Raw genomic sequence first — 16858 nt, forward strand, 5'->3', positions numbered from 1 at the left:
CAACTTCTGAGCAGCTGAGCAGTGAAACCCTCTTTTCAAAGGAAACTTTACCCACACCCCTACCCTATGGAGCAGAACACAGAGAGCCTATGGCTGAATGGGGGTGGGGTCTGGGGAGTCAAATATGCCACCCACTGGGGGCACCTCAAGAGTTCCTTTCAGATCAGAGATTCAACAACCTGAGCCTTGGCCTGAGATCCAGGATCTGATTTTGGATCCCGGTTCTAGAATCCTGATGTAACCATCTGGCCCTCCATGTGTGGCAAAGAGATTTTCCCCACATGGGTGCAGATTAGCCCAGGACTAAAGGAGGTGGGAGACATCAAATATAAGCCTGGGCCTGTGTGTATATCAGTATAGCAATAATGGCCATCCTAGGGCAGGAGGCCTGGGCCAAATAGGATTCCTGACAAGCTGTTTGGAACCTAACCTAACCTTATGGACGACAGTTCCATAAGGCCAGTACAAATTTCCCAGAGGTCCCAGGGACAGAAGATGGGGACAGAATGGCAAGCTGGAGGGACACACACACCTCTGCACAGCAGTAGGCCAAGACTAGTTCTAGTGGGGGCTATGAACTTTCTCAAAAAAATTCTGGGTCAACCAGCACGCAGATAAATTGGTGACTTTATCATAACACACAGCTGCAAAAATTTTAGGCTGAAATATTTAAAGCAGGTGTTTTCCAATGTCTCCCTTAGCCATTAAAAAAAAAAATCCTAATAAAAATCAGTGGAATACCTACCTTTAAGCAATATAACTTTATTTATGCATGTATTCTTCCATTTATTCTACAAATATTTGTTGCTTAACATATGCCAATCCCTGTGTTAGGCTCTGGGGAGGCACACATGGCTGATAATCTATATAATCTGTAAGAAAAGCTTGCTGGAGCATTTAAAATGCTGGTTTTCACACACTGGCCTCAAGCATTGGTTAGAAGCATGGGGCAGAGGAAGGGTTTCCACTCACTTCTAGTACTTCTTGATCCTTCTGAGAAAACCAACAAGTCATTTCAGCTCTCTCAACTGCCTCTGAAATGGAGATGACAGGACCCATGTCATAAGACTTGGGGTGAGTATAGGAGGTAACGTATGAGAATACCCTATTGCAGGCTCAAAGTACCAGATGCACCTGCACAGAGGTTAGCTGTGCAAACTGTGCTACAAAATCTGACAGTCTCGCCTTTGGAATATTTTCACTGGGTGGGACCTAAAGAGTGGAGCCTGATGTTTGTTAAGACCTCAGCTGGTTTCTGGCCATAAATTATCTGCACAAAGGAAAAGGCCTGCCTTTGGGTTCTCACTGCACGTGGCAGTAGGCTGAAGCACAGCCTTTGGGGTCAGGCGGCCTGGGTTTGACGCCAGCTCCACCACATACAACTGAGTCTCCTTGGGCAAGTCTCCTGAGGCACTCTACCACTCGGGTTCTGTACCTGTGACAAGTGGAGCATGCTGGTACCTGCCTTAGGAAGGCAGGCCCTTCCTGACTACCGGGTATCCAGTCAGGATCTGGCTCTCTGTGAATGGGCCCCCCTCTGGACTTGGGATGCACACAGAGTTGAGAGGGAGGAGTGGTGCAGGCAGATCGATCAACTTGATCCTAGAGATTAGTGATATGATACATGGTGACCAGAGTGCCCTCTCTGAGTCCCTGCCTCAGATATAAGAGCACAGGTTATTTGCTTTATGATACACAGTCCCTCCCCATTAGTTGGCAAGGCATACTTCTGTTGATGCACCATCCCCCTCTGCACTGGTGTCACTGGGAAGTGACACTGGCACAGCCTCCCCATGGGGTGTCATCTGGTTCGGGTGAGCCCTGAGTCATCTTGAATCTCATTTCTGTCTTCTGGGTTATTGGCACTCCCATCCAAATGACTACTAACTGCAAGCGTTATGAGTGTCTTTCCTGTTCCTTGCCATTAACCATCTGGGTCTCTGAGTATCTAGGTATAGAAAATGGGACTACAAATCTCCAGATGTCAAGGCTTGGGGGTGGGGTGCGTGGGTGGCTGAGTACATCTGGCACACAGAGATCCTCATCAGACCTTGGTTCAAGGATGCGGAAGGCACTAAATGCTGGGAGAAGCTCGGGGGAGAGGGGTGCTGTCCAAAGGGGCCAAGTTTTCAACTCTCAGCACACAGAGAAATGAAGGTGTGGGGCTAATCTGCCATGCTGAGGGCTCATGAACTAGCAGACTGGCCTTGCCAAGAGTGGGCAGGTCGGGTGGGACCCTTCTCTCTGGGGTTCTTGAAGTCACTTCAGTGGCTCCCAGGGTCCCAGACTGCCTGTTGTTTACAAGGTCAACGGTGCCCTGCTCTCCTGATGACAACTTTAATGCCACTCAGGAAGGATTAAGATCTTACTTAAACATACACACAAAGCTCCCTTGGGCACAGCTGTCAAGGTGAAGAGCTGAGGCAGCAAACCTTGTTAAAGAAAAAAAAAAGCCAGCTATAAAGTTGGAAACATCACGAGGGAGATCCCTCTGTTCAGAAACCCAGTTGGTGCAGACTTTTCCTGCAGAAATGCAGCCTGTGCTCCCCAGCTCACCCCAGCCTACCTCACCCCCATTGGGGAGGAAGAGGGGGAGTCTTGCTGGCTATAGGGACCCTGCTATCCTCAAGGTCATGGTCCTGGCCAAGTGAGCAGGGTTAGCGGGGCCCCAGTCTCCTTCGGCTGGCACAGGTGCTCACTACCTCTTAGGCCAGACTGGTTCCTGTCAGCAGGGGGTCAGTCAAGAGAACAGGTGCTGGCCTGGCTGGGGAGGCACCTGGCTCCACACCTTGGATATCCCCAAGGGAATCTCACTGTGCCCAGCACAGTTTACATGGCACTCTTATTTCATTTGTCACCTCACTCTACCCTCCTAACACCCTACAGGCAGATCTTACAAGTTCCTTCCTAAAACCTCACGGAGCCAAGAGAGGTTAAGGAATTTCCCTAAGCTCGCACAGGTACAACATGGCAGTGGAAAGACTGAAATGCTGCTCCCCCGGCCATCCTCTGCCTCTCTTTTCAGATGGCAGTCCCCTTTCCTGCCTCCCTGGGAAGGTGGGGAGATTGGCCTGGAGAGCAACCCTAATAGTTAGGAGCCTAGGTATGGAGTCCGGTGTCCCTAGAGGCCTGGGACTTGCCGACTCCCATGGGATCTCCTAGCCGCCCCAGGGAGGTTGACCCCTGTGGATTCAAGGCTCACTTGCCTACCTGCCACAACGCCAGCCACGTAGACAAGCCCAATACGGGTTGCTCCGTGCACCATCTCCAAAGGTACCCCCACGAGGAGCTGCAGCACCACATTGAGTCCCAAGTGTTCTATCCTGTACAGAAAGACCACATTCCATCATTCATTCATTCATTCATTCATTCATTCATTCATTCCTTCAACAAATACTGCATGCCAAGATGCTGGGGATCCATTAGTGAATTATACCTGCCAACCTGCCCTGGAGGAGTTCCTGGTCAGGGTTGAGGACAGGAATCACAACCATCTTGGAAAGAGTGTACCCTGCCCTGCCTGCCACCTGGGACAGGAACAGTGCAGGGCCTGGACAGTGACTGGTAGTGTCTGTACCTGCCTTAGTAATGGGGGGCTAACCATAGTCAAGATCCAGAAAATGCATCGGTTGACACACAGGAAGCCAAGGCTCAGAGAGGGGCACTGCCTGGCTTTAAGTCACAGAGCCCAGGTTCCTGATGTACAAAATCTGCTCCATCCACCAGGAGACAAGGTAGCTCTGGCTCCCTACTGTATTTGTAAGAGCTATAGATATTTATTTTTATTTTTTTTAAATATTTTATTTATTAATTCATAGAGACAGAGAGAGAGGCAGAGACACAGGCAGAGGGAGAAGCAGGCATCATACAGAGAGCCTGACGTGGGACTCGATCCAGGGTCTCCAGGATCACGCCCTGGGCTGCAGGCGGCGCTAAACCGCTGCGCCACTGGGGCTGCCTGAGCTATAGATATTTAAAAGAGAAAGACGTTTTCAAAAGAAACACAGGCATATATCTCTTAGAATTTAATAATTCAAAGTTCTCCCTTAAAATCTCATAGGGGAGGCTTCTTCCTGGTGAGAAGGGACCCACTCTACTCCCAACCCCCTGGGGTTGGATTTTCTTACTCTGTGAATACTTTCCTTTTTATAATATCATATATCTGTGACCAGATCTTGTTGCTAAATGGTGTCTAACTGGGTGAGCCTATTACTAGAAAAAATTGTAACTTTACTATTACTGCATCAATGTGTGCTTTCAAGTTTATAAAACACTCTAGCATCCATTACCTCATTTAAATTGACCCTAGAGCACCTGCTTAGCTTCCTGGGGATGTTTAAGTTATGGGGTAACAGGGTACGTCATGAGAGGTCTGGACCCTGGCCTGGGTCACAGCCCCATCCTGGTCTGGAGGGTCAGGCCTGGAAGCAAACTGCTGTGCCACTCAGGTCACGTGGGTACGTGCCTACCCAGGAGGGCACCTGCAATGTAACTCAGACAAATGGTGCTGTCCTGTGGGGTCAAAGCATGGGATGTAGCAGGCAAAGTATCAGCCTGCACTAACCATCTCCTCTGACTCAGAGTGGAGACATCCCTTAGAAACCACTGACATGTCTCCTCACCCCAAAACCCCTCTCCTGTAAGTGCAGCCAATTAGGGTTTGGCACTTGTGCTGCTTTTGAGGCTCAGCAGGAGGGGAGACACAGTGTGGCTCCCTCTCGGCCATTGTGGGTCTTTCTGCTAAGGAATGGGAACCAGAGTGACCCTCTTCCCACTTCCAAACCCAGGGACAGGCACTCCCAGAGCTTTTCCCAGGCTAACAGTGAACCCTTTTGCTTCTCTCTGGAGACACTGCAGAAGACACCACAGAGGCCAGTGTCTACGGACTCTACTTTCCCAACTGAGTGCTTTTACTATGTAAAAAAAGGTCTTTAGCCAAGATCATGCTCTTCAGGGGACTGGGACCTGGGTGGTCACCTGGCCAGCCAGCAGGTCCTTATCGTGGGGTAGGAGGCACCAGTGAGAACCGACTATATTCCAGCCCCAAAAGAAGCCACATATCTACAAACAGAAACTACCAGTATTACCAGAATTCCTCAAAGACTCTCACCACCTATGGAGACCACCTTGAGAAAAAGGCACTTTCAAGAAATCTATCCTTTATTTCACTTATGGAGCCACTTGCACGCATACAGAGTTTATGGACAATGAATTTGGTTGCTAACCACACTTCCCTTTTTGCTTTGGCCACTAGGAACCTCAGAGCAAGCTCATAACCTACATTTATACTGCTCTCACTATGGGCTTAAATTTAGCATTTTCCTCCATCCATTTCCCCTTTCCCATACACTGACAATAATTAACTCATATATTTTGGTATTAGGTAAATTTCAAGAAGCCACATCAAATGCTGTGTCCAGAAAGATAAAAAATAATCTAAAACATATATTTCAATCTAGGCTCTCTGGATCTATTTTCCCACAAGGACTCTGGGTGGAGCAAACGAAGGCAGGTACTCACCCAGCATGCATGAAGATGTATGTCAGGTAGCGCCACGCCTGTGCGCGGAGCTGTGGATGATAAACCAGTGAGTTCTTCAGGTATCGCGGATGGGTTACCTGTAGCACAAATTGATCCAGCGACACTCCGTTGTAGAGGAAAAAGGCAACCTGGATGAAAACACAGAATGATGAGGGCCTATTACTAGACACAAGACTGCCCATGAGCCCCTCTGGCGCTAATGTTCAGAATATCTACTGAAAATTGTCACCTTTCCTCCTTAGAGAACGAGGGGCACCCTATGGTCAGTGTGCAGCCTAGCTTTCAATTACCTCACCCCACTTCTGTCTATTTTGTGTTAAGTGGTCACAACATGTTCAGATGGGCTCTGCCCACACCTCCTCGGGGCTAGGCAGGAAGGGTTCCAAGGTTTTAAACTAATTGCAGTGGGTTGCCTAGGTGGCTCAGTCGGTTGAACCTTGGTTTCGGCTCAGGTCATGGTCTCACGGTCCTGGGATCAAGCCCCACATCAGGCCCTGTGCTCAGCAGGGAGTCTGCCTCAGATTCTCTCTCCTTCTCCCTCACGCACTCATGCGTGTGCTCTCTCCCTCCCTTGCTCTCAAATAAATAAATAAAATCTTAAAAAATAACCTAATCACAGTGATAATTTACATACCATTTGGGGGAAGAGGCAATTCCACATAAGTAGTTTTTTAAAATTGTGACAAAATACACATAACATAAAATTTCCCATTTCAATCAGTGTTAAGTGTACAGCTCAGTGGCATTCAGTTTACTTAGGATGTTGTGCGATCATCACTGGCACCATCCACAGAAGTCTTCTCATCTTGTAAAACTGAAACTCTGACTCCATTAAACACCAACTCCACCCTCCCCTTTCCCCCAGCCCTGGCAACCGCCATTCTACTTCCTTTCTCTATGAACTTGATTCCCTGGGCACCTCATCTAAGAGGACTCATATGGTGTTTGTCTTTTTGTGGCTGGCTTATTCTACATAGTATCATTCCTCAAGGTGCACTCATGTTACAGCATGTGTCCAAATTTCCTTTTTAAAGACTGAATAATATTCCACTGAATTAAAAAAAATTCCACTGAATATATAGACCACATTTTGTTATCCATTTATCCAACACATATTTTAGCTATTGTGAATAATGCTCCTATAGAGACCATATACTAATAAATCTCTTTGAGTCCCCGCTTTTGATTCTTTTGGGTATTTACCCAGAAATGGGGTTGCTGGATCACATAGTAGTTCTATGTTTAATTAAAAAAATATATATTTATTTATTTGAGAGAGTGAGAGAGAGTGCATGCACATAAGAGAGAGAGAGAGAGAGAGAGAGAGAGAAAAGAGCAGGAGACAGAGAGAGAGAGATGGAGAGAGAATCCCAAGCAGACTGTGCTCGATCTTACAACCATGAGATCATGACCTGAGCCAAAACCAAGAGTTGGATGCTTAATTGACTATGCCACCCAGGTGCTTGCTGCTCTATGTTTAATTTTCTGAAGAACCTCCACAGTTTCCAGTAATGGCTTCATTTTGCATTCCCATCCACAGTGCACCAGGGTTCCAATACCTCTACCTCCTCACCAATACTCCACATGAGCTGATTTCGCCCATGACTGAAGCATATTTGTTTATACCTTAAAAGAGTACTTTTTAAATAGAACTCTTTCTAAAATGCATCATTCAGTGGGCACCTGGGTGGCTCAGTCAGTTAAGCATCCAACTCTTGATTTTGGCTCCCGTCATAGTCTTGGGGTCATGAGATCAAGCCCTGCGCTGGGCTTCGTGCTCAGCCTGGAGACTGCCTGGGGTTCTTTCTCTCCCTCTCCTTTTGCCCCTTCCCTCATTCTCTCTCAAACAAATAAATAAAATCTTAAAAAGATAAAATGTATCATTTAGGGGCACCTGGCCAGCTCAGTTGGAAGAGGACATGACTCTTGATGTTGGGGTTGTGAGTTCGAGCCCCACGTTGGGTGAAGAGATTACTTAAATAAACTTTAAAAAACATAAAATAAAATGCAGGGCAGCCCTGGTGGCTTGGTGGTTTAGCGCTGCCTTTGGCCCGGGGTGTGATCCTGGAGACCCGGGATCGAGTCCTATCTCGGGCTCCCTGCATGGAGCCTGCTTCTCCCTCTGCCTGTGTCTCTGCCTCTCTCTCTCTCTCTCTCTCTGTCATGGATAAATAAATAAAATCTTTAAAAAATAAAAAATAAAATAAAATAAAATACATCATTCATGTCCCTGTGTTCCTCCTCAGGGTGTATGCATACTCTTTTAAAGCTATCTCAGGTACTGATCTGGGCTGGTACCTTCCTACCATGCCCCTTCCATTATCTGTTACAGAACCAGAAAACCAAAAACAAAAGCTTTGAGCTTTCATACAAATAGTTTGAAATAATTATTTCAGGGGTGCCTGGGTGGCTCAGTCGGTTAAGCATCTGCCTTCGGCTTAGGTCATGATCCCAGGGTTCAGGGATCAAGCCCTACATCAGGCTTCCTACTTAGCAGGGAGTCTGCTTCTCCCTCTCTCTGCTCACACTCTCCCTCTCTGTCTCTCTCAAATAAATAAATAAAATCTTAAAAAAAAAAAAAAAAGAAAAGATAATCCTTAAAAAATTATTTAAGTATTTTCTTCTAGATTTGTGGTTTGAGTTTATAAGTTGAGGTTTCTGGAAATTTGAAACCAATCTGGACACTCAATCTGGCCTCTCTGGATGACCTTGGACACATTATTTGAATTCTCTGGTCCTTGGTTTCCTTATCTGGAAATAGGGATACCAAGGTGATCATGAGGTTTGAAAGGGGTGAAGTGCAAGAAGAGCCAGCTGGGTGCCTGTTATACACTCAGCAAATGAAGCTATAATTAGTGTGGGGTTAAGGCCTCCTGGGCTGAGCCTGAGAATGGCTCAGGCCCCCCAGCAGGACTCCCTTGGGTTCTCGAGGGAAACGCTCTGTCCATCTCACACAATGCGGGTGGCCTGGCAGCAAATACAGCTCCCAAGGCAGCTCATTATTATTGGTCCTCAAATAGAATTTAATAAACAGACCAACACAGAAAGCATTTGGAGGACGATTCCAAGAATATCTCAGAAAAATCACATCTTCAACATGTACTCGGATGAAGCCATAACAACAAACGGAGGAGCACTGGCCTACAGATCAGCTATTCTGATTTAGGAAAAAAGGAGGATGCCATGGAGCTTAATGATCCTGTTATTTGATTCGGCATCAACTTTACAAGAACATATGCCCAGGTGGTAATTAGGCCCACGGCTAGGAAGAGAAATACTGCAGACTATAGAACGCCGTTCAGGAGCTGGGGTCGGGGGATCACAGATTCTAGGCTGAACAGCCAAAAGAACTCAGAGTTTCTCACACATGGGCACTGATTGAGAAAGTGGTACCACTGGATGCTCTTGCATCAGCAGAAGATGTTTAGAATAACAGGTATGGATGATCCCCAAGGGGAGAATGTTCTTTCAAAATATGTTAAGCCCACATTTACCTGTTCATAAACACCCCTTCCCATATGTATTTGTAATGCTTTTGCATTCAGAAAGCACCACCAGCCACTCTTGCTCTAGAGGAGTCCTATGGGAGGAGGGTGGGTCTAGTTATCCCTACTTTACAGGTGGGAGAAGGGGCCCCAGGGGAGCAAACAACTTGTCCACATTACTCACCGAGGGAGGAACTAAAATAGCTTGTTTTAAGGAGTTAGCCCGGCTAACTACCCCAAATCAACAAACTTATTACATTGCTTTTGCTACTGCTGTTTTGGTAGGGATGGGAATGTGGGAAGTTTGCTGTGGTCAATATGGCTTGATCATCTTTGGGATATCTTTGGGGTCCAGGGGTTAAAACAACACTTGCAGGCTCTGGAACACAGGTCTGACTGGTGAACGACAACTGGTCCTCAACCACCTCAATCTTTTGGTGGAAAAGATGCTGCTCTTCCCCTCTTGATCTCAGAGAGCCTCCCGCTGCCTCTCTCCAAACCCCCTCCCCCACCACTGTCCTTGCCTCCAGCACTGTGACTGTGATCATGAACCAGGGTGGGGGGCAGCAGGTGTAACTGTCGTAGTACCACTTCCGGTCAATCTCCCGGGGCAGGGTCTCATAGGCCACGTGGCGGATCAGCCGCTGGGACAGGTTCAGCCCTTTCTCCTCCAGCAGGGCTTTGCTGCAGAGCCTGCGGTTCCCCTGCAGGATGGCCTGGCGGAAGCTGTTAGATCGCTTGTTGCTCATCTGCACAGGACACAGGATGGAGCAAAGGGTCAGAACTGGAGTCTCGGGGGGAGCCCTGACCCATTTCCCAGCCAGTACACTCCTTGGACCAATCGGGCCTGATTCCACCTTCCTCTTTCTTCTGTAATCGTTAACAAGAAGCAATATTCACTGAGCTCTTATCTGGCAGCTGTTGTTCTCAGCATTTGCCATGTGTTGGGCTCATTTGGTACTCTTAACTGGTCTGCCTGTTAGATAAGGATTATGAAAATGCCCATTCTACTCAATCACACAGAGTTTTAGGGACCCACTGAGTTCAAACCCAGGAAGGCTCTGGAATCTGTACTCATGTTCACCATACCTTCTTTCCATTCCCCTATCCACCAGCCATCCATCACAATTTACTGGGCAATTACTAAAGGTCAGTGCATTGCCAGATACAAGGCATACAATGCTGCTCAAGACAAATAAGTAACCAGCAACTATGCATGGTTCAGAGTGAAGGCTGCTGAGGAGCAAGCAGGAGCCTGAGCCAGTCCCACAGTGGGGGCAGGGAGGGCCTCCTGGGAGGTGGTAACTGAGAACTGAAGGGTGATGAGGAGTTCATGTCCTCAGACATCCTAGCTTGGGAAGAGGTGGGCAGATCTTGATTAGATGGGCACGTTTGCAGAGAGGTCTCTAAGACTAGAACCCAAAACTGTGCTTGTGGGAGGCCATCACCCCTGAGTGCTTTCAAGGAGCCTGTAATGCCTGGCAAGCCAAGGAACTGGTCCTAGAGCCTTGTCTGCAGACTGGTCATACCATGGCAGCATAATGCTGCCGTGATGCAGCCTCCCTGGAGTCGTGGCTGTCTCCCTCTATGGTCAGTTTGACTCCCAGAAACCAGCTGGCTGGTCCTGCTGACTTCCAGCCTCCCGGGGCCTCTGTCACCTCCCATCTGCCCTCCGTGACCACACTCTAGACCCCTCTTACAGGGAGATACAGCTCTTCCAACCCTAGAGCCATAGGGCTGCCCAGGTAACTGAGGTAGGGACTATCAACATATTCCTGAGACTGTAGTCTTAGCAATGGACAGTTAGCTAAACCTGATGGCAGAAGTCCAGAGAGGACTGGCCAGGTGAGCCAGTCCAGACCAAGACACAGGGGTCTGAAGCTGTGTCATGAGGGAATAAGTGGAAAGGATCTGTGTTCAGAGCAGGCCAGGTGGAATGAGCCTCTGTCTGCAGTGCCCTTCTCCATTCCCGGGTTCTGTGATCTTTCACCTTCAAAGTCTGGCTTAAGGCTTGCTCCCTCCAGTCAGCCTTCCCAGATGAGCCCCTTCCATCAATCCCTATTCTCATCCTCCCCATGCCCACAAAGCTTGGATCTGGTTCTTGGTGGCACAGGAGGAGTCCTATAAATGTGGGCAGAGCTTGGAGCTCTGTGTTCACTCACTGCAAACCCAAGACAGGATCACGTTATTAAACTGTTATTTTTTTTTTTACAAACTTTTTTTTTTTTTTAATTTTTAGAGAAAGAGAGTGCACAGGGAGTAGGGACAAAGGGGGAGGAGGGGGAGAGAGAATCCTAAGCAGGCTTTAGGCTCAGTGCAGAGCCTGACATGGGGCTCAATCCCATGACCCTGAGATCATGACCTGAGCCTAAATCATGAATCAGATGCTTAACTGACTGAGCCACCCAGGCATTCCTGTCAAACTGTTTTGTAGCCACTCTTACCATCCTTTCTCCCAATCCCTGGGTGTGTACAGCATACCTACTCACAACACACCCATGGCCACACCCTGAGGACCCACATGGAGGGAGTGGGCTTGACAGGAGGACAGGGAAAGCAATGTGCACACAATCACCATTCACCTGCACCCTAATGTGCCCAGAACTGGGCTGGGTCTTAGGCCTCATAGGGCTCACAAGGAGAGGTGAATGCTAGTTAATTGGTGCAGAGCACTATCCTCACATTATAAAGATGGGGACTGGGGCGCCTGGTCGGCTCAGTTGTAAGAGCATGCGACTCTCTATCTTGGGGTCAGGAGTTCAAGCCCCACACTGGATGTAGAGATTACTTAACTAAATAAATAAACTTTAAAAAATAAATAAATAAAAAATCAAGATGGGGACTAAAGCTTGAAGAAAGTGAGCAATTTTCTCAAGGACCCAAAGAGTCAGGATTCAAATCCAGATACATCTGACTCCAGAGTCCATGCCAGCCTGTAGGGTACTCTTGTGTCCGTTAGATAAGGGAGCCTTTTCTTCCAAGTGGATGCACCCATTCTAGGCCTTAGTGAACAGAGCCCAGGCCAGATTTCTGTCCCCATTTATCTTACTGGCAGGCATCCTTGTATAGGATGCAAGCTGCACGCCCATACATTACAACCCTGGCCACCCAGCTGGAATGCGGTATGGTCTGTACTCAAGAGAGGCCTGAGCAAAGCACCGTGGGGGTCTCTGGGTAAGGTCGGTTCATTCTGCCTGGTCCTGGGTTGGGTTGGGGAAGGGCTCCCAAAGGATGCAAAGGGAGTTTCCCTGGGGGAAGAACCTTAGACATAACAAAATCTTTCAAATACTCCACCTTAGGGACACCAGGTTCAGTGGTTGAGCATCTGCCTTTGGCTCAGGCCGTGATCCCAGTGTCCGGGGATCGAGTCCCACATTGGGCTCCCTGCATGGAACCTGCTTCTCCCTCTGCCTGTGTCTTGCCTCTCTCTGTGTGTGTCTCTCATGAATAAATAAATAAAATGTTTAAAAACCAAAAAAAACAAATACTCCATCTTATTTAATCCTTATGACAACACCTAAGAGGGCAGCCTTTGGCTTCAATTTACAAATTAGCAAACCTAGGCCCAGGAGATCTTTCTCAGTGAAAGGCAAAGGCAGGGGCAGAAGCATGACCCAGGTCTGCCTGACTCCAGCCCCTGAGCACTCTGCTTTACCAAGACCTTCCCTCGGGGAGAGAGCCCTTCTTAGGCCTCCACATCCCCAGGGCAGTCCTGCTCACATGAATCCAGGCTCTGGCTGGCTACTCCAGCTTAGAAAGTGAACATAGAAATCCCAACAGTAACAAGTAATCTCCTGCTGGAGTTCACACAAATCTGCAGTTGAACAGAAGCATCTCACTGGCCCATCGAAGCCTTTGCTCCACCCTGAGACTGAACAGGGCATGTAGCAAACACAATGGGCTGTGGATGAGCCTATGCAGGCTCAAACCCATGGCCTGGTTTGGTGGCACTGCTGGGCTCAAAGTCACAGGGCTCACCACAACTGCTCATCAAATGAGTCCTGACTGTCCCCACCCTCCCATTTAGCTAAGCTCTGTCTCCCACCCTCTAGAAGGCCTACTCTCAGGATCTACCCTGAACAGCAGTAGATTTCTTCACCCTCCCTACAGCTGCTCCCCCCAATCATGCTAACCTCTGGGCAAAGGCAGGCTTTCATCAAGAAGCAAGTAGCACAACTCCAAAGCCTGGATACCCAATCAGAGAGCTCACCTAGCACAACCGCAGGTACCATGGTATTGGTCACCCCCATCACCAGTGCTTTTGAATTCTAGGAGCCTGGGGAACCTCTCACAAGTCATTTCATTCTTGCCCCTCCCTGGGTGACAAGCAAAGGGGTGGCTTCTCCATTTCATTAACAGGGAAGCTGAGAGCAAACTTCTGGCCTTTTATTCATCCTGCTGGTTCATCCAGCTTTTACTCACATCCCATTCATCCATGGTGGGAGGCTTCCTACTGGACCCCACTGAACCCCACTCCAACCTTGCCACAGTGGCTCCCATAATAGCACAGCAGTAACCCCCAGTGAGGAGGAAGTCCCTACTCCAAGACACTGGACCCCTGGTCAGGGCTCACAGGTCTCCTCTTTTCAGCCCTTCCAACAACCCAGGGCATCCTCCAGCAGGTCTGAGGAGCTCTGACCCCCATCCACAAGCCCTTTGCTCCCAATATCCCCTCCCAGGCTCCTGTCCTTTCATCAATTGCCTCCCATCTCCTACTCCCAGCCCTCCCTCTCAGTGCAATTGACCCCACCCCCAGTCCATGGGTGGGCACCGATGGGCTTGATTCAATCAACACATCCCATCTACCCAATCTAGGCCAATGGGACAGAGGAAATCCCAAGCCTTGTGTGGGAACTACCACAGGAGTCCCTCTCTCCCTCAGCATGGTGGAAGGGCTGGAACAGCCGCAGCCACTTTGCTGCCACATGGGAGCGTCTGGAACTGCCAGGGGTAAGGGCTGACACTGCAGAAGGCAGAACAGAGACACAAAGAGAAACCAGGTCCTCAGTGATTTCCTTTCCCCTTCTGAAGTCTGGACTTTTTCAATTCTGCAAGCCAACAGATCCCTTTAATTGCATAAAAAAGTCTTCTAAGCCATAATCCCCAAACAGGCCCTCCTCCCAGCAGTGCAGTCCCCAGAGTGCTCACCAGGTTGACAAAATCCTGGTAGCAGATCTGCCCATCCGCATGGCTGTCGGCGAGAGCCAGGAGCACCTCCCTTTTGTGCGGGTCCAGCTTGGAGCTGTGACTCTCCAGGAGGCTGCGGAACTTGCCTGTGCTGATGTAGCCTGTGTTTCCAGGGTCATACTGAGGGAGAAGCACAGACGGCAGTGGGGTTAGTGGGGTCCCACAGGTGCCTTGTCTCCATCACCACTCACCAACTCCTGTCCCCTACCCTCCGCCAACAGAGGCCCAGGCTGAGTCTGGGATGTTTCTAAGGCCCCCATGGGAAATATCCAGATAGGGCATGGACAACCACTTAAAGTCTTAGAAGGCCCTGGAACCCTTTCGGATCACCCAATCCAACTATCTTGTGTGTGAACAGGATCACTGAGGCTCAGAGAAGTTAAGCTCCCTCCTGTCCACCCCTAATCCTGACCCTGGACAAAAGGAAAGCAGAAAGGAAAAGGCACCGAGGGCAGGGAAGATGAAGAAATTCCAGGGCATGGGCCAGAGGGACTCTGGTAGGGGATGCTGGGGCCTCGGGGAGCAGAGGCCCAGCCTTGTAAATCCTGCTGTACCTGGCTCCTGGCATGGTTCTCAGCCACACTCACGTACACCTACAGCCACGCCCATAGGCCTGGATGGGGGTCCCCAGAGACACTGTACAGCTTTGCAGCCTGTTCCCCCATCCTTGCCACCCTTGCCTGCCGGGGAGACTCTGACTCACCCTGTCCAGCCACTCTGTGCAGTGTCAGGACTCCCCAGGACACAGGCTGCTCTGGCTGCCCCCCTGCACACCGGACAGACAGACCTCTGGCTGCCAGCCTGCCCAGCCCTCTAATGTCCTACCTGTGCCTCCTCACTGGGCTGCTGGATCTTAGGCGCTGGTGGCACTGCATACCCCAGGGTTTAGCAGGAGCCTGGCATAACTGGCGCTCAGTAAGCATTTCTTGGGCAGATAAATAGTGGGTGTTGGGATGAACAGAAGGGTACTCATCTTCCAGGGAAAGTATCATCGATTCAGGTAGGAAAGGAGCTCATCCATCTCTCCCAGAGAAGCCCCCAGACTTTCAATGCCTCTTCCACAGCCCCTCCTTCCTCACCGAGCCCCATCCAGGGTCCCCCCTCCCCCCCAGCACACACCCTGCTACAGCATGATGAGAACTGTCTATCGCCAATGTGGACAGCTCTGCTTGTTCACCAACTGCTTCCCCACATAAAGTTGCTGTGCCTACAGACGCTGCAGTGGGCGGCTTAGATTTTAAAGGCAAACAGACGTTGTGGATGTCCTTGTGTGCATCACAGGGGAGCCCAGATGACCAAATCCATGTCTCCCCCTTTCCTAGATAAGGTCAATGGAGACTATTTTAGGAAGGCTGATTCAGTGTGCAGTACCTCTAAGACAACCCAAGAGAAATAGCCAAGAGTCACAAGTCTTGGGCTATTTCAATTCTTCCCAGAACTCAGGGAAGGAGATGACATTCCTAAAGAGGCCTATTTAAAAATTTGCATGTGTCCCCACCCTCAATTCCAAATACCAGGTTCCAAGAATGACACCTATTTGTGTCAAGCACGTTACGCCACTGAGTATTTCAGGAAACTCCGAGACTCCCTGCCCCACAAAGATCTTTAAGAATAAAAACACCTGGGCACCTGGGTGGCTCAGTGGTTGAGCGTCTGCCTTTGGCTCAGGTCCTGGGATTCGAGTCCCGCATCAGGTTCCCCACAGGGAGCCTACTTCTCCCTCTGCCTATGTCTCTGCCTCTCTCTGTATGTCTCTTATGATTAAATAAATAAAATCTTAAAAAAAATAAAAACATCTAATATTTGCTGTTTTCATGGAGCCAAACGCCTCTCTAAACACTTGATGTGTATAATTTCTTTGACTCCCTGACAACTCTGTGAAACAAGTCCTATCACTATCCCCATATTACAGATAAGGAAATAGAGGCACAGGGAAACGAGTGCTGAGAGATTAGGTGACATGCCTGCCAAGAAGCATTCTGCACCCAGGTGGCTTAGCACTGATAGCTTGTGACCTTCAGCCTCCAGGGGCCTGCTCTGCTGCTCCAGAGCCAAAGTCAAGGATCAAAGAAGTGAGAGGAGTGAGAGGAGGGCGAGGAGGGAGAGGAGGGAGCTCCACAGCTCTAACAGGCCCACCCTAAACAGATTTTGAAAGCAGGAAAGAGTGGCACACTTGGCAGCGGTTCTGATCCCCCCACTCCCCATCATTCAGATAGGAAAGTGAGAGCTTGGGACGCCTGGGTGGCTCAGCGGTTGAGCCTTTGGTTCAGGGCGTGATCCCAAGGTCCTGGGATGGAGTCCTGCATTGGGCTCACCACAGGGAGCCTGCTTCTCCCTCTGCCTGTGTCTCTGCCTCTCCCCCCCACCCCCCCGCTCCCGCCCCCGCCGTGTCTCTCATGAATAAATAAGTAAAATCTAAAAAAAAAAAAAAAAAAAAAAAGTGAGAGCTGAACCAGGAAAGGGCAATGATAGCCAGCGAAGGTCTCCCTTGGGTGCTTGGGACCCCTTGTATTCCCGCAGACTGACACAGACCACCTGACTCACTGGCATGGCCTCACGTGGCCCCTTGTGCTCGGTGGGCTATGACGGGGGTGAGGGGTAGAGGTGGAGAAGCAAGCCTGAATCTGGGGAAAATCCACTCTCCC

General features: G+C 49.3%; 1 protein-coding gene across 5 annotated transcripts in view; it reads right to left on the bottom strand.

The window, feature by feature from the left end:
• The window catches only part of RHBDL3 (rhomboid like 3), a 52112-nt gene that overhangs the window by 21647 nt on the left and 13607 nt on the right, over positions 1–16858 (bottom strand). For 4 of the 5 annotated variants that reach the window (XM_072747729.1, XM_072747728.1, XM_072747730.1 and 1 more), the window contains 4 exons: positions 14175–14333; positions 9551–9775; positions 5521–5669; positions 3211–3323 (listed from right to left, as the gene is read on the bottom strand). In XM_072747729.1, coding sequence (XP_072603830.1) covers positions 3211–3323; positions 5521–5669; positions 9551–9775; positions 14175–14333 — 646 coding nt within the window. Of the gene's footprint in view, positions 1–3210; positions 3324–5520; positions 5670–9550; positions 9776–14174; positions 14334–15038; positions 15381–16858 lie in introns of those variants that run through there. The other variant, XM_072747732.1, reaches the window with a different exon arrangement.

The sequence above is a fragment of the Vulpes vulpes genome, chromosome 2 (genome assembly GCF_048418805.1).
Source record: "Vulpes vulpes isolate BD-2025 chromosome 2, VulVul3, whole genome shotgun sequence".
Classification (NCBI taxonomy): domain Eukaryota; kingdom Metazoa; phylum Chordata; class Mammalia; order Carnivora; family Canidae; genus Vulpes; species Vulpes vulpes.